This window comes from Pituophis catenifer, unplaced genomic scaffold (assembly GCF_029215685.1).
Source record: "Pituophis catenifer annectens isolate HBS135680 unplaced genomic scaffold, rPitCat1.0.hap2 SCAF_4, whole genome shotgun sequence".
NCBI lineage: Eukaryota > Metazoa > Chordata > Lepidosauria > Squamata > Colubridae > Pituophis > Pituophis catenifer.
The window spans coordinates 128,511,316-128,532,938 of record NW_027256884.1 but is presented as its reverse complement, the minus strand read 5'-3'; the positions used below and the strand labels follow the sequence as shown (position 1 = coordinate 128,532,938).

At 44.2% G+C, this 21,623-nt stretch overlaps 2 protein-coding genes across 3 annotated transcripts in view; one reads left to right on the top strand and one right to left on the bottom strand.

Moving 5' to 3' along the window:
* The window catches only part of ACER3 (alkaline ceramidase 3), a 56,304-nt gene extending 46,091 nt beyond the window's left edge, over nucleotides 1–10,213 (bottom strand). For both annotated transcript variants that reach the window (XM_070944085.1, XM_070944086.1), the window contains exon 1: nucleotides 10,039–10,213. In XM_070944085.1, coding sequence (XP_070800186.1) covers nucleotides 10,039–10,141 — 103 coding nt within the window. In that variant the 5' untranslated portion in view covers nucleotides 10,142–10,213. The remainder of the gene's footprint in view (nucleotides 1–10,038) is intronic.
* WNT11 (Wnt family member 11) overlaps nucleotides 1–21,623 on the top strand; it is a 530,657-nt gene that overhangs the window by 134,281 nt on the left and 374,753 nt on the right. The gene's annotated exons all lie outside the window — the stretch shown is intronic.

The following is a 21,623-nucleotide window of genomic DNA, read 5'->3' as shown; positions in this document are numbered from 1 at the left end:
GGTGGGCGTGGACCAAAAAGAGTATTAAAAAAGGGGGAAGAGACAGAGAGAGGGAGAGAGAGAATATATATATATATCTCCCCCTTCAGAATAATCCATTATCAAGCAAGGAACGATGATCACAGACAGAGGAAGCCAGTGAAGAATATTTATGTTAGATACTGTATTTTTCAGAATATAAGACACACCTATTTCCCTCCCAAAAAGAGGGTGAAAATCTGGGTGCGTCTTTTACTCTGAATGTAATCCCGCCCAGCCTCTCAAACGGAGGTTTCAGAGACTGAAAAAAGCATCAGAAAAGAAGCCTCCAAACAGAGGTTCAGGAGCTTTTTTCTGAAGCTCTGTTTCGGAGGCTTTCAGAGGCAGGGAAAAAAGTTTCAGAAGTTTCAGAGGCAGGAAAAAAAAATCAAGGCACAGAGCTCACAACCAAGGAACCTGTTGCTAAAATGCACCTCTGGGAACAGCTGATTGGGGGTATTCTGGGAGGCCGATCCACCTGCCAATCAGCTTTTTTCTTATTTTCCTCCCCCAAAACTAAGGTTTTATATACTTATACTCCAAAAAATACAATATATTAAAATGGTTATATGAACAGCTGTATCAAGACTTTGAGTTGTTTTAATAATTTTGTCAACGAAATCCCGCTAATACAGGGGTCCCCAAATCCCAGGCTGCAGCCCACTACCACACCCCGGCCTATTCGGAACCGGGCCGAGTGAGGAGGAGGCTCAGTTCCCCATCCCCGACAGCTGGGCCACTAAGCTGCAAATGTTGTGGACCGCTATTCTAATATATAGAACAGAACAGAACAGAACAGAACAGAACAGAATAGAATAGAATTTTTTATTGGCCAAGTGTGATTGGACACACAAGGAATTTGTCTTGGTGCATACACTCTTGGTGTACATAAAAGAAAAGATACATTTGTCAAGAATCATTAAGGTACAACACTTAATGATAATCATAGGGAAACAGTCAATGCCTTGGTGGCACAGCAGACTAAAGTGCTGTTAAGTAGCACCAGCTGCCTGCAATTACTGCGAGTTCAAATCTCACCAGGCTCAAGGTTGACTCAGCCTTCCATCCTTCCGAGGTAGGTAAAATGAGGACCCGGATTGTGGGGGCAATAAGCTGACTTTGTATAAAAAAGAACACCACTTAGGGGGGGCCGAAAGCCCTACTAAGCAGGTATATACAAAAGTATGAAGGCGATTGCTTAACGCGTTGTAAGCCGCCCTGAGTCTCTGGAGAAGGGTGGCATATAAATTGAACCAATAAATAAATAAATAAATAAATAAATAAATAAATAAATAAATAAATAAATAAATAAATAAATAAATATATATATGCGCATATATATGCATATATCTATCTATCTGTCTATCTATCTATCATCTATCATCTATCTATCTATCTATCTATCTATCTATCTATCTATCTATCTATCTATCTATCTATCTATCTTAAGGCTACCAGCCACAAGGTTACAGTCATACAGTCATAAGTGGAAGGAGATGGGTGGTGGGAACGATGAGAAGATTAATAGTAGTTTTTTTTTTTTTTTTAAATTGATTTATATGCCGCCCTTCTCCGGAGACTCAGGGCGGCTTACAATGCGCTAAGCAATAGCCTTCATCCTTTTGTATATTTATACAAAGTCAGCTTATTGCCCCCACAATCTGGGTCCTCATTTCACCTACCTTAGAAAGGATGGAAGGCTGAGTCAACCTTGAGCCTGGCGAGATTCGAACCTGCAGTAATTGCAGGCAGCTGGTCTTAATAACCAGCTTAATAACAGGGTGCCTTAGACCACTGTACTACCAAGGCTCTTGGTAGTGCAGACTTAGTGAGTAGTTTGACAGTGTTGAGGGAATTATTTGTTTAGCAGAGTGATGCCATTTGGGAAAAAACTGTTCTTGTGTCTAGTTGTTCTGTACATTGCCTCACTGAATATCCCCCCCCCTCCCAAGAGGTGCCAAAAATTATGGTGCATTCAAAGGATTGTGATAAATGAAATCCAGAGAACATCAAGTTCTCCTGCCCTTATCCTAAGGATGAAAAGTGTCAACTTGACTAGATTAATACTTATTTTGTATCGAACGTGTATCTTTTGGATGTTTTAGTTTTAAGCCGGTCTTTTAAGCTTTAATCTTATAAATAGATACTTGTTTCCTTGCCTCCGCCAACTAGTTTTCTGCTCCGGAGGCAAAGAGCAGGAAGATTATTAACTTCAGGAAAAGAGATTCCCTTTCTTGGGAATAAATCTTGACCGGAAGCACAAACATTTTTGAAAAAGGCAAAAGATCCGGGCAAGAGGTCAGATCAGGCTGGAGGTGATGGGAAAGGGCCACATTACAATGTAGAGATGATCCACTGTCTGAACCTGTGCAAGGACTACAGTGATGTACATGTATGTATGTATGTATGTATGTATGTATGTATGTATGTATGTATTTATTTATTTATTTATTTATTTATTTAAAAGACTTATGTGACTGAGTGACTTTGGGCTGAGAGACAAGGATGAGCCCAAAGTCATCCAGCTGGCTTTCATGCCTAAGGCAAAACTAGAACTCACAGTCTCCTAATGGTTGGGCCAAAGTCTCCCAGCTGGTTTTTATACCTAAAGTGGCACTAGAGCTCACAGTCTCCTGATGATTGGCCCAAAGTCACCCAGCTGGATTTCATGCTGAAGGCAGGACTAGAACTCACCGTCTCCTGGTGGTTGGGCCAAAGTCACCCAGCTGCTTTTATACCTAAGGTGGCACTAGAACTCACCGTCTCCTGGTGGTTGGGCCAAAGTCACCCAGCTGCTTTTATACCTAAGGTGGCACTAGAACTCACAGTCTCCTGGTGGTTGGCCCAAAGTCACCCAGCTGCTTTTATACCTAAGGTGGCACTAGAACTCACAGTCTCCTGGTGGTTGGGCCAAAGTCACCCAGCTGCTTTTATACCTAAGGTGGCACTAGAACTCACAGTCTCCTGGTGGTTGGCCCAAAGTCACCCAGCTGCTTTTATACCTAAGGTGGCACTAGAACTCACAGTCTCCTGGTAGTTGGGCCAAAGTCACCCAGGCAGTTTTTTCAGTTCATAGTGGGACTAGAACTCACGGTCTCCTGGTTTCTAGGCCAGCAGTTTAACCGCTAGGCAAAACTGGCTCTCTCTTTGATGTACCTTTAGGGCATTTGACCTCAGCTCGCTCTGTGGCAAAAACAAGTCCTTTTCTGTCTCCACAATGAGGAAGACTGGCACATAACCCCTTGCCTCTGCCTGCAATTCCAGGGTGAGAACTCGCTCTGCCAAGAGCCTAACCCTAGCAATAAAGGCACAAGTGAGATAATCAAATTCCAGATGGTATTACGTACTTGGCTGGCACGTGCCGCATTTTTGAGGGCGCCTGCCCAGGTTGCCAACAGCCCACTCCCGCTTGACTTGGGCGTAAAAATAGTAACAACCCCAAGCAGTAAGCGCTGGGAGAAAGCGTATGAGGCACTGCATACCAAACGTCCTCCGCTATCAATTAGATCTCCCTCTCCGTGTATTTGCTGTTCATCTAATTTCTTAATTCTGCAAGGCAGTCCAAAAATCGCAGCACGTTTAAGCGCAGCCTGAAGCGACTTTTTGTACAGGTGCGTTTTCAAGTCAGGCAGCACCGACAAGCCCGTGCGGTTTTCTTGGCAACATTTTTTTTTCCAGACGGAGCTTGCCGCTTGCTTTCTTCCTAGGTTTAAGAGAAAGGGACCAGCCTAGAAAGTCACCCAGCTGGCTTCCCACATGCCTAAAGCAGGATGAAATCTCCCAGGTTTAATGTAATTCAGCACTTTAACCAAACTGGCTCCCCCGCCCGGTATTAAAAATAGTACTGGCAATTATGCATCTTTATTAAAATAGGAAGGTTGGGTGGTTCTCCTTGCCGAGTCTGGATTCTCAGAGATTGTTCCTTGCCTCGACCGTGCGCATATTGATTCAATGACCGCATATTAGGACATCACAAGCTTGGACATGTACAATGCTGGTTGCCCAATCAGTACCTGAGATCTACATCGAGATTACAGAAAAAGACAGCTTGGTAGAATTTGTTCTTTTTCGCTGCACCGCTTTGATCGCTGTAATCAGCGATCGCTAGATAAATCGTCTCAGCCATCCCACATTTCACCTCTGTGCCTCGAGGGGAATACCTGAAGTTGGTGCTCCACCAACGCTGCCCTCACCTGAGTACAACAACAAACTTGTCATCTGCGCAAAGCAGAAATGGGAGGAAGAAAACTAAGGACTGCACGAGTCTGAAGGACCCGTCTATGAAAAATAATTTTGACATCTCGCTTCTGTGGCATCTGTGCCAAGTACATAACACGTAACCTGTTCATCCATTGGAAGAACAGAGAACAAGTACCTTGGATGTGAAAATGCAGCTTGGTATATGTAGCCATAAAGTATATGAAATTTCCCTCTCATAATATCCATAAAAGGTGGCATTCTCCAAACTCGCTGGATCAGGGGTCTGCAACCTTAAACACTCAAAGAGCCATTTGGACCCATTTCCCACAGAAAAGAAAACACCGGGAGCCACAAAACCCTTCCCGTGCCTGACTATTTCTTGAGCAGCTCCAAAACTAGCATAGGTAGTTGAATTAAATGTTCTGTGTTCTTCTGAAATTTTTCTTTTCTTGGATTTATCCATGGTTGGCCTACCGGGGGTTGAAAAGCTCAATAAATCGTGTGCCGGCGGGTGTCGCACATTGGCGGTTGTGATGAATATTTTGAGTGATGGAGCCGCAGCAGAGGGGTGAAAGAGCCACATGCGGCTCCAGAGCCGCAGGTTGCTGACTCCTGCGCTGGATCCTACCCCAGAAATTTCCTTATTATATCAAGGGCAGCAATAGGACAAGGACAGTAATAGAAACAGATATATTGTAATAACATATTTTTTGGTAAATAATAAAATACGGCTATTTGGAATGTGATTTGCTCACATCAAACATTTTCAGCAAGTTTAAGATTCACAGCTTGTGTTATCCCACAAGACAGTTTCCTAACTTACTTTGGGTACCTTCATAATGACATCGGAATCTGTATAAATGTTTGATCCTTTGTCAAGATGTAATTTTTGGAATAGCTAAATGAAATAATTTTTAGGAGTATTTTGCTTCATTTTCTCCTTGTCCATCATCATCTTCTTCTTCTTAAGGGGGGTGGGGGGGTGCTAAAAGAATGATTGTGACAAACATCTCACATGATAAGGGCAGCCAACGCAGAAGTAGAAAGATGTATGGCCTGGAATGGCAATAATAAACAGGAGGATTCTGGCAGCATCTTTTCCAATGAACATACAGGTAGTCCTTAACTTACGACCATTCGAAGTTACAATAGTACTGAAAACAGTGACTTATGACCATTTTTCACACTTATGACCATTGCAGTATCCTCATGGGCACGTGAACAAAATTCAGACGCGTGCCAACTGTGTTAAGGGCCTGGTAACTCAGCAGACTAAAAGCATTGTGATTAACACCAGCTGTCTGCAATTACTGTAAGTTCGAATCTCACCAGGCTCAAGGTTGACTCAGCCTTCCATCCTTTCTAAGGTAGGTAAATTGAGGACCCAGTTTGTGGGGGCAATAAGCTGACTTTGTATAAATATACAAAAGGATGAAGGCTATTGCTTAACGCATTGTAAACCGCCCTGAGTCTCCGGAGAAGGGCGGCATATAAATCAAATTTTAAAAAATCCTCATATTTATGACGGTTGCAGTATACCGGGGGCATGCAATTCCCTTCTGTGACCTTCTGACAAGCAAAGTTAATAGGGAAGCCAGATTCACTTAACAACCGTGTGACTAATTTAAATTCATTTAACACCTGTGGCCAGAAAGGTCGTAAAATGGGGCAAATCTCACTTAACAACTGTTTCACTTAGAACAGAAATGTTGGGTTCAATTGTGGTCTTAAGTCAAGGATTACTTGTATTTTATTAAAAGCCATGTTTCTGTGAAGTATTCCCTCACGAAACCTTACTCCGGTTAGTAAAATGTGCGCCCGTCAGAAAAGATGCTACAAGACTCCTTCTGAGATTTATAAGGGTGTGTTGCTTTTGATATGCTTGCTAATTTGTTTTTCAAAACCTCTGAGACAGATCAGCAAGGTTTAAAAGTAAAGACGCATCAGCGGAATTTCTTAATGCACAACTGTAGACAACCTGCTTGGGAAAAAGCAGGGGCAACATTTAAATATCATGCCGAGCTTAAGTTTTAATGGCAGCGTTTGCTCAAGCTTTGTTTAATCCAATATTCTTTTGCAAAAATCTCAGCTCCCATATTGCATTAGAAATTAGAAGGTCTTTTCCACCCCTGTCTGACCTATAGAAAAAAAAATTCTATAATTCCAGAAGTCGCTCTGAGAGTCTGCATGCATTGTTGGATAGGAAACTTGAGTTTTTGACTGCTGGAATCATCTGCCCCATTTATAAATTTTAAGCAGAAAATTAACTCTCTGTGTAATTTAATGGTCCGATTGTAGGAAAGACATGTAATAATGGCATCACTATTATTTTCTTTTTTTTTTAAGCTGTACTGTACGAAATCCAGAACTACAAGTTTCCACCTTTCCAGCACGTAGAGTGAAAGGGTTCAAATTTTTCAACTTTTTTTATTCATTTTTCAGAGCACTGGAAGGTGTTGAGGAGCAGCACTATTACAACTTGACTGATGCCAAAACAATGCTGAATGCCTCCCTCCCATGGATGGGAGACCACCAGGAAATCTACAGAAGGGTACACTGGGAGCATACAGATGCCAAGAAAACTGCATAGATGGAGACATAAAGCTGCAAGGAGCCGAGTTCAACCTGAGGAAGTCCTCATTGGGTTTTTATTTATATATAAACAGGACAATGGGTGCTTTCAGTTTTAGATGTTTTAGGCACCTATGTTAGCTTTCAGTCCCCAAACCTCTTCCTTTCAAATGGATCCAGGGTCAACCTTTCTAGAGGATGGCCCTCAACACGTCATGTAAAGTCATAAAATCAAGGGAAAGTAGTAGTTGTTTTTATTGTTTTCATTGTTTTAACTTCTGTGAGCCTCCTAGATAGACAGACAGACAGACAGACAGACAGACAGACAGATAAAAACATAGACAAACCCTTCCTTTCTGCAATCCTTTCTATGACTATTGGGGGGGGCAGGTCCCCCACCCCGATAATCCCCTACCAAAAGGGGCTCAATCTATTCTCCAAAGCACCAGAAGGCAGGACAATAAGCAACAGATGGAATCAAGGAGAGAAACACCCTAGAACTAAGGAGAATTTTCCCGAAAGTGAGAACAATTAACCAGCGGAACAGCTTGCCACCAGAAGTTGTGGGTGCTCCGTCCCTGGAGGTTTTCAAGAAGAGATTGGACAACCATTTGTCTGAAATGGTATGGGGTCTCCCGCCTGAGCAGGGGGTCAGACTAGATGACCTCCAAGGTCCCTTCCAACTCTGTGATTCTGAATAGCTTGCCTCCAATTGTGGGCGCTCCATCAACGGAGGCTTTCAAAAAAGAGGTCAGACAATCATTTGTCTGAAATGATACATTGTCTCCTGCTTGAGCAGGAGGGGGTTGGACTAGAAGACCTCTAAGGTCCCTTCCAACTCTATTACTCCAGATATTGGGGGTGCTCTATCGCCGGAGGCTTTTAATAAGAAACTGGACAACCACTTGTCTGAAATAGTATATAGGGTCTCCTGCCTGAGCAGGGGGTTGGACTAGAAGACCTCCAAGGACCCTTCCACCTCTGTTATTGCTACTCTGAACAGCTATGCCTCCACCAGAAGTCTTGGTTGCTCCGTTGCTGGAGGGTTTTTAAGGAAAGACTGGACAGCCGCTCGTCCGAAATGGTACTTATAGGGTCTCCTGCCTGAGCAGCGGGTTGGTCTAGATCAGGGGGTCACCAAGCTTTCGGACCTCAAGGAATTCATAATTTTAAATCCTCAGGGACCACTAATGTGGATTTTAAAAAAGATATTTAGTGCAATATACCAAGAGCCTTGGTAGTACAGTGGTCTAAAGCACCCTGTTATTAAGACCAGCTGCTTGAATCTCACCAGGCTCAAGGTTGACTCAGCCTTCCATCCTTTCAAAGGTAGGTGAAATGAGGACCCGGTTTGTGGGGGCAATAAGCTGACTTTGTATAAATATACAAAAGGATGAAGGCTATTGCTTAGTGCATTGTAAGCTGCCCTGAGTCTTCAGAGAAGGGCGGCATATAAATCAATATATATATATATATATATATATATATGTAGGTCTTTGGTTATTCGGGTCTTCTCCCACGTAAAATTGGAAGTGTCTTGGCGACGTTTCGACGAAGTCTCATTCGTCATCTTCAGGCTGGTGTTCTCGGCTTCGTGCTTCCAGGAGCAATGAAGCCGAGAAGCCGAGAACACCAGCCTGAAGATGACGAATGAGACTTCGTCGAAACATCGCCAAGACACTTCCAATTTTACGTGGGAGAAGACCCGAATAACCAAAGACCTACATACAAACACCCGCGAAAACCTGAGAAACTATATATATATATATAAATGCAAAAAAGTAAAATCTCGGGTGTTTTCCCACGTCATTATAAATAAGTTGGTTAAAATATTTAAAACCCTGGTTAAAATCCCAGCTTAAAATCTTCTAAAAATCCTTACAGAGCACTCTGCAAGGTCCTTTAAAACCTCAGCTAAAATCCTACCAGTGACTTTAAAAGTTTTTCTTAAAGCAACATTTCGACAGGCTCACAACCCTGTCATCTTCAGGCTCTGTTTCATGTAGAAGCTATGGGTTTATATATATATATATATATTTATATATATATAAAAAAAAATTGCAAATAATTTTTCTGTGGACCACCAGTTGGCGATCGCTGGTCTAGATCAAGGGGTCTCCAACCTTGGCCCCTTTAAGACTGGTGGACTTCAACTCCCACTGGTTCACCCTCCCATTTCAACTCACTTCAACTCCCCTTCGACTCCCCCATATTTCATTCTTAAGAAGAATGAAAATATTAACCTTAATGTGAACGCGGGTAAATATTTATAGGAGCACTGCATGACAGTTGAGAATTTTTTTCTTCCGGATAAACTTTTCTTTCTTTGGATGGGTTGGTTTAATGGAGGTTTGTACTTTCTCTAGGCGAAAATTGATACTTTAAAACTCTATATATGTATTATATTACTCTCTGCAATTCTAGCCATATTGTTATACTTTTTTTTCCCTGTATTTTTTAATAATTTTCAATAAAAATAATAATAATAAAAAAGACTGGTGGACTTTCAACTCCCATTGAAGTTCACCCTCCCATTTCAAGTCACTTCAACTCCCCTTCGACTCCCACATATTTAGTGCAATATAAAAAAGTGCAAATAATTTTTCTGCAGACTACCAGTTGGCGACTGCTGGCCTAGATCAAGGGGGTCTCCAACCTTGGTCCCTTTAAGACTGGTGGACTTCAACTCCCAGAATTCCTCAGCCAGCAAAGCTGGTGGACTTCAGCAAAGCTGGTGGACTGGTGGACTTCAATTCCCAGAATTCCTCAGCCAGCAAAGCTGGCTGAGGAATTCTGGGAGTTGAAGTCCCCCAGTCTTAAAGGGGCCAAGGTTGGAGACCCCTGGTCTAGATGACCTCCAAAGACCCTTCCAACTCCTTTGTTATTCTGGCCACCCAAGATTGCTCCTTCTCATTATTATTTTCCAAAGATTCCCCCCCTCACCCCTCCACAATGGTGGGGGGAGGAAGGAAGAATCTAGAAGGGGGGGAAAGACCCCCTTAAGCAATTCCTATGGGCAACCTACACCCCCCCACACACAAAAAATAAACTCTGGGGGAGGGGTGGCTTCTACCCAAGCCCCCCCTTTGCAAACATGCAACGTTTCAAGGCTGAGGGGGACTGCCCCCCCTCAATAATTTAACGACCCCCCCCTTCATCGCCTCACAATCTGGGGAGGGGGGGGTTCAAGAAGGAAGGCACACCTGACCCCCAAACACACACATACACCCAGCCGCCGCCATAACTCACAGAACTCGGCGATGTAGGAGGACACGACGTAGTTCTCCTCGCACCAGTCGAGGGTGGACGTCGGCGGGCCCCAATAGCCGGCGCGGTCGCCGGCGGGAGCCATGGCCGGTCGGAGGGCCGAACGTGGAGGAAAGGAAGCGCCCGCCGCCGCATCCGCTCTTTTTCGGGGCCCTCGGGCCAGCTGACCCCGCCTTCCCGCCGGCTTGAGGCGGGGCAGGAGCGGCGGCGGGAGGCCGGCCTGCTAGGCCTGGCGGGCAGGGCCTCTACGTCGCCATGGCGACCAAGGCGAACGGCTCGCAAAGCATGCCGGGTCGGGGGGGGCTCTACGTTGCCATAGCGACCGGGGATGAACCGCCCGCAAGGCTTGCCGGGCCGGGGTTGGGGGGGGGGTCTAGTTACCACGGTGACCGGCGACGAATCGCCTTCGAGGCTTGCCCGGCCGGGGGTTCTACGTTGCCACGGCGACGGCGGGAGTCGAGGGGGAAACCGCTCGCGAGGTTCCGAGAGCCGGGTCTGGCCGTTGCTATAGCGACCTCTGAGCGTTCCATCCTCACTGGGTCCCTGAGGCAGCCGGTTTCCATGCAGCAAGGTTGGCCTCACAGGCATCGCAAGGTGGTAGCCCTCATGGAGGTCAGGGAAAGGCTCCCGAATGTTAGCTAGGGGGGATTCTCTCTAGAAGTCAAACTGGCTTAAAGTTGGCAAGGTTGAGAAACAGTAATCTAAGGTACCAATGAGATGCACAAGTGAATAAAACTTAATTTTAGGATTTTTTTTTTTTTCTGGAGAAAAAAAAATTGGTGATATATCTAAATGATTCAGGAGCAGGTGGGGAAATATAGAAGGATAAGCCTCACAACTGAAGTAGCCATAAATGAATATATAGGTAGTCCTCGATTTACAACATTCCTTTAGTGATTTTTTTCCGAACTTACAACGGCACTGAAAAAAGTGACTTATGACCATTTTTCACTTTCACCACCTTTGCAGCATCCCCCCCGCGGTCATGTGATCCAAATTCAGATGCTTGGCTCACATTTATGACGGTTGCAGTGTCCTGTGATAATCCCCTTTTGCGACCGTCCAACGAACAGAATCAAAACGGGGAAGCCAGATTCATTTAACAACCGTGCTGCTAACTTATCAGCTGCAGTGATTCTCTTAGCAGCTGTGGCAAGAAAGGTCGTAAAATGAAGCAAAACTCTGTGGCCGTAAGATGAGGACTACCTGTATTCTAATATATTGCTAGAAAGCTTTCTGTGACAAAATGCTGTTGATTGGGGGGAAAAAACATGATGAGATTTTTTTTTTTTTTTTTTAATTTGATTTATATGCCGCCCTTCTCCGGAGACTCAGGGCGGCTTACAGTGCGTTAAGCAATAGCCTTCATACTTTTGTATATTTATACAAAGTCAGCTTATTGCCCCCACAAACTGGGTCCTCATTTAACCTACCTTAGAAAGGATGGAAGGCTGAGTCAACCTTGAGCCTTGGAGAGATTCGAACCAGCAGTAAATTGCAGGCAGCTGTGTTAATAACAGGGTGCTTTAAACCACTGTAGTACCAAGGCTCTTTTGAAGGTTTGCACGCTAGAAGGAACCAGAAAGAATTAAAGATGAGACCCAACAAATACAGAATGGAGCAAAATACGATAGAATTCAAGGATATTTGGGAACAATGCACCGAGAAGCTACTTTTAAGATGATCTGCTGTCATAAAACTGGATTTAAACGGTGTTATGGAAGAGGAACAAGTTTTACTGGAGAAGGCTGAAACTGAAGTGGACTCGAAAGTGGGTTTAAAAATGGTTAATGGCATGGAGAGAAAAAAGATGGATACGCAAAGGACACCAAGTAATGTCTTCATAATTAAAAGGGATGTGCAAACGAGAAACCAGAATAGTGACTTGGATAATGGTCTCCTTTTGGATTTATAAAAGGGAGGAAGAGAAGAGAGAAAATGACATTACGTCAAGTTCTGAGACACTATTTAAAGGGATTAGTGAACAAACTTGTTTAAACTCCATAGACAAAAACTGTTCAAAGCAAAAGGAAGGGATATAAAGTTGGTTTATTTGGACAAAGCTAAAATATATGTTATTACATGGGAAGTACATAAAAATGTAACAAGCAAAGCAGGACCTGACATTGGCTATGAATAGAAAAGTTGCAGAAGGACAGAGGAACTAATTCTAATTAAGCCTTAAAACAAATGCGTGCATGTAGTCCTCAATTTACAACTGTTTGTTTAGTGACCATTCGAAGTTACAATGGCATTGAAAAAAGTGACTTATGACCATTTCTGTTTTTTGACTGCTGCATCCCTGTGGTCATATAATCAAAATTTGGACCCATGGGAACTGGTTCAACGGAGTCCAAAATTTCTGTTGCTAAATGAGACATTGGTTAAGTGAGTTTTGCCCCATATTACGGCCTTTCTTGCCGCTGTCGTTAAGTGAATCCTGAACTTGTTAAATTAGTAACCCGGTTGTTAAGTGAATCTGCCTTCCCCATTGACTTTGCTGGTCAGGAGGTCACAAAAGGGGGAATCACGTGACCCCGGGAACATTGCAACCGTCATAAATACGACTCAGTTGCCAAGCATCTGAATTTTGAATCACGTGACCCTGGGGATGCTGCAACGGTCGTTAAGTGTGAAAAACAGTCGTATGTCACTTCTTCAGTGCCTTTGTAACTTCCAACGGTCACTAAATGAACTCTTGTAAGTCGAGGACTACCTAGAAACGCTCCAGAGTAGCGTTTCTCATCTTCAGCAATTTTTCCGGTATGTGGACTTCAACTCCCAGAATTCCACAGTCAGCCATGTTGGGCCCAGGGAATTCTGGGAGTTGAAGTCCACACGTCTTAAAAGTGGCGTAGGTTGAGAAATACCGCTTAATTAAATCATGGTGTTTGATTAATTATCCACCATTGTTCATTCGTGGAAAATGCAAGGCTGAGCGATCAAGGCCAATCCAGAAGGGGGCAGTGGATCTCCACTGATTTTGGGATCAGGAAATCCCATTTGTCTCCCGGTGAGGGAGCTCTACCAGCTGCCAAGATCCAACCCGGAGAAAAAAAATAGTATCGTTTTATACAGAGAGCAGATAAATGGAACTCCCGAACAATTATTGAACTCAAATGTTTTGCAAAAGCCCCAAGAGAGAGAGAGAAAAAAAAAAACCCTGAGAAATTCAGAATATTTTTCTCTCATAAAGTTTTGGAAGATCAGCAGATGGCCATCAAAGCATAGCTTTTAGTGACCGTTTAAAGTTACAACAACCCTTTAAAAAGTGATTTATGACAGTTTTTCATACTTACAACCATTGTAGCATCCTCAGGAGTTTATTTTTAAAAAGTTTTTTATTTTTTTTCCTCATAAACATATCTTAAATGTAGTTTCTTATCTAACATACATATTTTTCTTTTAACTTTCATACCAATACAATCGTCATCCTAAATAATTTAATTATTTTCTGGGTTGCTCTTCTACCATTTCATCTCCCTTGTTTTACAACAATCCTTCTTCTCCCTCTCCTCTCTTTCCTTTCCCTCCCTTCTTCCATCTACTCTTCTACTTTCTTTCCTCCTCTCCTTCTCCTTCTCTCCTTCCCCTTCCTTTCCCCCATACTCCCTTCTAACCTTTTCTCCTACTCGTTTCCCCTTTCTTCCTCTCCTTTTCCCTTTCTTCTTTCCCTCTCCTTCCTCTCCTCTCCTTTATCCCTCTCCATCTATTTTCTTCTTTCCTCCTCTCCTTCCCCCACCTCCCTTCTTCCTCCCTTCTAACCTTCTCTCCTACTCGTTTCCCCTCTTTCTTCCTCTCCTTTTCCTTTTCTTTCCCTCTCTCTTTCCTCTCTTCTCTCCTCTATCCCTCTCCATTCTCTAATTGTTGTATTCATTTTCAATTTAGTATTTTCCAAAGTGGTATTCGAGCAATCCCAATTTATACCTTTTCAATTACTTTTTCATTTTACTAAATTCACACATATCGTCATAAATGTACATTTATATATTTTCTTTCCCCCTTTTCCATTTACACAGGTGTCTTCTGCGTTTCTATTTCCTTTTTCTTCTTTCTCATCTTATCTAATTTATTTCTCTATAATCTTTTATTCATATTTCTTTTCTAACCATGCATAAAATCGTCCCCATGTCTTGAAATACACCCGATTCCTCTTTATCTTTTATTCTCAATGTCAACCTATTCATTTCTGCACATTCTCAAATCTTCTTTATTACCTCTCCTTTTGATGATGTCACTGATGAGTTTCCATCCGTTGATTCTTGTCCTGCCTTCTGGTCCTTTGGATAATAGGTTGAGCCAGTGGGGAAATCCAATTTTTTTTTTTTACGACCGGTTCTGTGGGCGTGGCTTGGTGGGCGTGGCAGGGGGAAGGATACTGCAAAATCCCCATTCCCACCTCACTCCTGGGGGAAGGATATTGCAAAATCTCCATTCCCAGCCCACTCCTGGGGGAAAGATATTGCAAAATCCTCATTCCCATCCCATTTTGGGGCCAGCCCAGAGACTGCTATCATGTCCTTTTCATTATGGAACTTCATTATGGATTCAATCCCACCTCCCTAAGTAAACCAGGATGTTGCCGAAACAAAACATCTGGGAACGAAGCCAGATTGTCCAAATTCTTCCTATTTCCTGTCCAGGGTTAGGCAATCTTTGGCACTTTTCACTTCTCCTCGAGAGTGGGCTTAAACATTTTTAGCTGACTTTTTTTTTTTTCCTTTAAAGGGAAAACGTGAAGGATTAAATAAATAAATTTTGCAGAGTTGCATCGAGAAATTCAGACACCTTCCCAGACGCATTGAGTTCGTACAACGTGGTTGGGAGAAAAAAGCAGGGGCAATTTTTAAATATCACGCCGAGTTTAAGTTTAAATCCTCGTTTCTTTTTTGGGGTACGTGTGTGTGTGTGATTTAGCTCTGTCGGAGGAGGCTGCATTTTTGCATTTTTGCCGAGGTCTTCGATTGCATTTTTTGTCGAGCTCAAAAGTCAAACCAGGTCGAGAAGGTCACGCTGCCTCGAATTTCCCCAGAAGGGGATTTTTCTTCTACAGAAGAATTCTTCTTTTTTTTTTTTAGCTTTAATTGCATTTTCTTTGTTCCTCATTCGAGAAAGGGGGGGGGAAAGAATGAGGAGATTGTGTAGGACGCAGAGACGTCATTGGTCCCAAAAAAAAGGGGATCTTTTCGTGAGGAAGGTCACAAAGGCAATCCGGGGGTTTAATCGAAGGAAGCTAGAGCGAATCCACCCTGCAGGATCCAATCGAATCAGGCAGAAAGAGGCGGTCCTCGACTTACGACCACAACTGAGCCCCACATTTACGCCACTAATTGAGACGTTTGTGAAGAGAGCTTTGTCCCCGTTTTTAGGACTTTTCTTATCACGTTTGTTAAGTGAATCTTGTCAGAAGGTCGCAAGAGGGGATTACGTGACCCCCGGGATGCTGAGACCGTCATAAATATGAGTCAATTATCGAGCATCCAAATGTAAACTGTAAGTGTGGAAAAAAAAAACCCGGTCCTAAGTCACTTTTTTCAGTGCCGTTGTAACTTGGAACGGTCACTAAACAAACTGTCGTAAGTCGAGGACTACCTCCACTGGAATTGGGCAGTCCTTCAAGTAACCAGGCCGTAAACCCAGATATGTTATATAGGCATAGTAAGGCATTGCCCATCATTAGCTACACCGTGGCGTTTTGGACCAGTTCAGGATAGACTTCAAGGGCAGCCCCATGTAGAGAGGGTTGCAGTAGTCAAGCTGTGAGGTGGCATGAAGAGTTGCATGCTGGACCGGTTAAAGCTTCTGGGTAGTCTTCAAGAGCAGCCCCATGCAATATGTGCTGTAGTAGGTAGTCCTCGACTTACAACACTTCATTTAGTGACCGTTTGAAGTTACAACCGCACGGAAAAGTGACTTACGACCGTTTTCACACTTATGACTGTTGCACATCCCCGTGGTCACGTGACAACTGGCAATTGACTCGTACTTATGACCGTTGCAGTGTCCCAGGATACGCGATCACCTGTTGCAACCTTCTGACCAGCAAAGTCCATGGGGAAGGCCGATTCACTTTACAACCAGGTTGTTAGCTTAACAACAGCAATTCAGTTAATGACAGCTTTACAACCAGGTTGTTAGCTTAACAACAGCAATTCAGTTAACAACGGTTAACTGAATTCACTTAACACAGTGTCTTCCTTAAGAACAATTTTTCAATTGTTTTCAATTGCAATTCTATACAATGTAAAGGATGTTATGTTTGTGTTTTTATTTTTAGTTATAATGTACACTGAAGACGGCGTTTAATTTCGTTGTACCATGTGCAATGAACTAAACTAAACTAAACTAAACTGAAATTTTGGGCTCAATTGTGGTCATAAGTCAAGGAGTATCGATACACCCTATATAAAGGCTCCTGCCATCACCTTTTCCTGATCAATATTTAAATACACACCCTAAGGCAGTGATGGCTAACCTTTTTGCCATCGCATGCCAGGAACAGGGGGGAGGCGGGGGAGGTTTGCACACACGCGTGCCCACACCCATAATTCTATGTGCCCCGCCCTGTGCATGCGTGCGCAAACACCCCCCCCCCTGCTCCTGGCATGCAATGGCCTGTTTTTCTTTCTCACCTGGCTCCAGATCCTCTCTATGCATCTGGGGAGGGCAAAAACAGCCTTCCCCACACACACACACACCCCCCAGGCCCTCCGGAGGCAGGAAACAGCCTGTTTCCCTACTTCTGGTGGACCCAGAAGGCCTGAAAATCAGCTGGCCGGCGCACACATGCGTGCCAGAGCTGAGTTGGCGTGCCCACTGATATGGGTACGTGTGCCACCTGTGGCACGCGTGCCATAGGTTCGCCATCATGGCCCTAAGGTAAAGGTAAAGGTTCCCCTCGCACATACGTGCTAGTCGTTCCTGACTCTAGGGGGCGGTGCTCATCTCCGTTTCAAAGCCGAAGAGCCAGCGCTGTCCGAAGAAATCTCCGTGGTCTTGTGGCCGGCATGACTCAACGCCAAAGACGCACGGAACGCTGTTCCCTTCCCACCAAAGGTGGTCCCTATTCTTCTACTTGCATTTTTTACGTGCTTTCGAACTGCTAGGTTGGCAGAAGCTGGGACAACTAAACGGGAGCTCACCCCGTTACGTGGCACTCGGGATTCGAACCGCTGGACTGCCGACCTTTCGATCGACAAGCTCAGCGTCTTAGCCACTGAGCCACCGCGTCCCTCCCTGTTATTTATGAGTTTCTGATTATTTTTTTAAAGAAAATATATTGAGGTGGCTCAGATTTTAAAACTGAATTCCTTGGAAAGAGTTCCTGTGTTAAAATGCAATCAGCCAAGAGAAAATAAATACAGCTGGGCCTTGACTTAAGAACAGTTCATTTAGTGATGGTTCGAAGTTACAACGGTACTGAAAAAAATCGACTTATGACCATTTTTCACACTTACGACCGTTGCAGCGTCCCGGGGTCACATGATCCCCTTTTGCGATCTTTCAATAAGCAGAGTCAATGGGGAAGCCAGATTCACTTAACAACCGGGTTACTAATTTATCAATTGCACTGATTCACTTAACAACCGGCTTATTAATTTATCCATTGCACTGATTCACTTAACAAATGTGGCAAGGAAAGTCGTAAAATGGGGGGGAGGAAACACATTTAACGGCCGTTTTGCTTCGCAGCAGAAATTCTTGGCTCGATTGTGGTCATAAATCGAGGACTATCGAGAGGCACACGTTTTTTTTAAAAAAATACTTACTAAAGTTCTGCATGTATGCAAGAAAAATACGTACGAGCTCGGTTTTTCCAAATCTTTTTCTTTTTTAAAAAAATGTGGCTCAAACCCCAAGAAATTGGAACGCTGCCTTCTTAGGCAGACTCTAAAAAAAAAACAATAATGTTAAATTGCAGGCCCCTAATTTGGAGTCTCTTTTATTTTGCTTAGATCGTCATTTTTTTCAAATCTGTTCTTTTTGGGAGTTTTTTTTTTTTCCCCTCTTACGCGGATTGCAAATTTTGACATCCAGGCTGGCAGGGAAGTTTTCCCATCCTATCCGGCTGGATCCGGAGAACTACAGTTGAAATCTGCCTTCCGTGATCAAGAGACGGCCCATTCTTGCCAAGAGGAAAAAAAAAAAAAAGAAATTGTTTCAGCCAAAATGTCAGCTGGGTGGAAAAATGAAGAGGCCTTTGTGAAGCCTTCGGAAAAGCATCGCGGGCGAATCTGCGTAATGTTTGCCTTAATCTTAACTCGGCGTTAACTGTGACGCGACCAAAGCCAGACGAGAGAAGAAAGGTTAAAGTTAAGTTTTTGAGAAGGTGGGCTTCCTTTCCCAGGGTGGTAAAATACAATACAGGTAGACCTCGATTTACGACCACAACGGAGCCCAGAATGTCTGTGGTTAAAAGTGAAAACATCTGCTCAGTGAGTCTTGGGGCATTTTACGCAGAGGTGGTATGCAGCCGGCTCAGACCGGTTCGGCAGAACTGCTTGCGGAAATCACGGGTGGCTCCACCCACCTTCCCTGACTCTGCCATCCTATTTAGGCGCGTTTTTGTGGCCGGGTGCCATGTACGGAAGGCGTGAGTGCCAGCAAAGTGCGGGCGCACTCACATTTGCAAACCGGTAGGGAAAGTAAGTGAATACCACTCCTGATTTTACGACCGTTCTTGCCACCGTTACTAAGTGAATCGCTGCAATTGATAAAAAATTAGTAACCCGGTTGTTAAGTGAATCGGGCTTCCCCCTGGACTTTGCTTGCGAGAATGGGATCACATGACCCCCGGAAGACTGCAACAGTCATAAGTACATGCCAGTTGCCGAGCCTCTGAATTTGATCACGATTATGGGAAATGCTGCAAAAACAGGTCGTAAGTCACATTATTCAATGCCGTCGTAACTTCAGACCATCGCTAAATGAACTGTTCTTAAGTCAAGGACTCGCTGTAATCGCAAAGATTGTTGCCAAAATTGTATGTTTGTGTGAGTGAAAAGCTTTGCTTGCACAATTGGAAGGAACAGGGTTGGATGTGATTAAAAACTTTAAAAAGTCAGAGGTATTTAAGGAAATACGGGTAGTCCTTGATTTACAACCGTTCGTTTAGTGACCATTCAAAGTTACAATGTTGAAAAAAAGGGACTTACGACCGTTTTTCACACTTATGACCGTTGCAACATCCCCATGATCAAGTGATCAAAATTCACATACTTGCCAACTGCTTCATATTTATGACGGTCGCAGTGACCCCGGGGTGTGTGTGTGTCATGGGATCCCCTTTTGCGACCGTGCTGACAAGCAGAGTGAACGGGGAAGCCAGATCCACTTAACAGTTGTGTTGCTAACAACTGCAGGATTCGCTTAACGACTGTGGCAAGAAAAAAGTGGGGCAAAACTTCATAACTGTCTTGTTTAGCAACGCCAATGTTGGGCTCAGTTGTGGTCGTAAACCGAGGACTACTTGCAAACGTAACATTCAAAGGCCATCTTTTCTTGAGATCCAGCATTTGTATTAGTATCCGGTGACAGCACTTGGCTGATGGGTCTCTCGGTTCAGAAGCTAAGAACATCAGTTGGTATTACTGGAAAGGAGACCACCAGGAAATTAAAAAAAAAATCCAGAAAAAAAAAGTGGGACTGCCTCCATATCCTTTACAAAAAGCCTTCCTTGGATATCTCCAAGAATCAAGCTCAATGCAAAGGAATCTTTTAATTTAACATGTATAAGTTAATTTGCATGTTTAAAGGGCTGTGGGAACTCTGCCTCTTACGTCAGGCTTTCGTGCAAAACCTTGATTGAGCAACACAAATCCAACTTACAGACAGTCCGTGAGTTTCCTGAGTAATGTAGGAACAGGCTTGGTTAGCGTGAGGATGGAAGACCACCAAGAAATCACAAGAGCTGGAGGAAACACCGAAGAACTTTGCAAGAGAAACAAGGACAATTCCACCGAAAGGTTGTGGTAAACTGCTTCCCTCTTGTGGCCAAAGAAGGTATATACACCTTCTGGCCAGTTATCAGCTCAAATGGAATTGAATGGATTGTGGGTGGGTGGGTGTGTTACAATCGTGTTTCTCCTTAGCAACTTTCAGAGGTGTGAACTTAACTCCCAGAATTCCCATGCTGGCTGGGGAATTCTGGGGGTTGAAGTCCAACACCTCTAAACCTCTTTAAGTGGCCAAGATTGAGAAACATTGCCCTAGACATTTTCTCAAATCCACAATTTCTGGGGCTAAACCGTCCTCTTCAGAAGATCTTCGAAGTGAATCGAAGGTAGTCCTCGATTTACAACCATATTTGAGCCCAACGTTGCTCTTGCTAAGCAAGACGGCTATTATAATGAGTTTTGCCCCATTTTATGACCTTTCTTGCTACAGTCGTTAAGGGAATCAGGGCAATTGTGGTGCGAATCACGTGGTTTGTTATGTGAATTTGGCTTCCCCCGTTGACTTTGATAGCCAGCTGGAAAAGTCGCAAAAGGGGATCGCGCAACCACGGGACACTGCAACCGTCGTAAATACACGCCAGTGGCCAAGCCTCCGGATTTGGATCACGCGACTATGGAGATGCTACAACGGTTGCTAAGTGTGCAAACCAGGCATGAGTCACTTTGTTCAGGGCCGTTGCAACTTCAGTCACTAAACGAATGGTTGTAAGGCGAGGATTACCTGTCTCTGAAGGACATCGTAGATCAAGGGTGTCAAACTCGCTTTCATTGAGGGCTGCATCAGGACTGTGGTTGAACTTGGGGGGCCGCGTAGGCATGGCCGACTGGGTAGGTGTGGCTATCTTGATGCCACTCACTGGGCGTGGCCAACTGGGTGAGTGTTGTGGCCCATACGCGGCCTGTGCGGCTGATTCGGACAGCGAGGAGGCTGGTGTGGGGCTGCGCCAGCAGCCTGTGCAGCTGGCACTCGAGTCAGACAGTGAGGAGGCTGAAGAAGATGTGGTGCCAGAGGCGGGGATTCAGAACCTCCAGAAGCTCCCATAAGTGAAGAGGAAGAAGAGGAGGAGCCTCTTCTCGATGCACGGGTGCGCAGAGCTGCCAAAAGGCAGGAGTGGCTCCTCAGGAGGAGGTCTCCTCAAGAGTAAGGCTTGGGGCTAATTGGCCACTCCCTTAGCCTATTTAAGGAGGAACGCCAACTGAAGCAATTTGCAGGGAACAACTTCGTTCACTTTCCTTCGCGTCTTGATCTTAGTTCTCTGCAAATTGCTTCTGGGCTTTCTGCCAACCATAGTAAGATTACGATTATTGTAGGCTGTTAAGAAAGTTAATTAACAGCCTTTGTTCGGAAAAAAAACCCTGATTTAATTTAGTAAACTAAGGTTTGTACAGACTTCGTGTGTGCTACGTTCTTTGGGGTCCGTAGCTGGGGCAGAACAGTGAGCGTGACGAGCCTGAAGCCACTCCCAAAACTGCTGGCATGTTTCCTCTTTGCATTGGGTAGACTGGGCCGAAGCAATTTTCCAGCCGGATGCAGCCCACGGGCCATGAGTTGACACCCCTGCTGTAGAAGCCACAGCTGTGGACTCAGAGTTTCCTGGAGAACAATTGAAG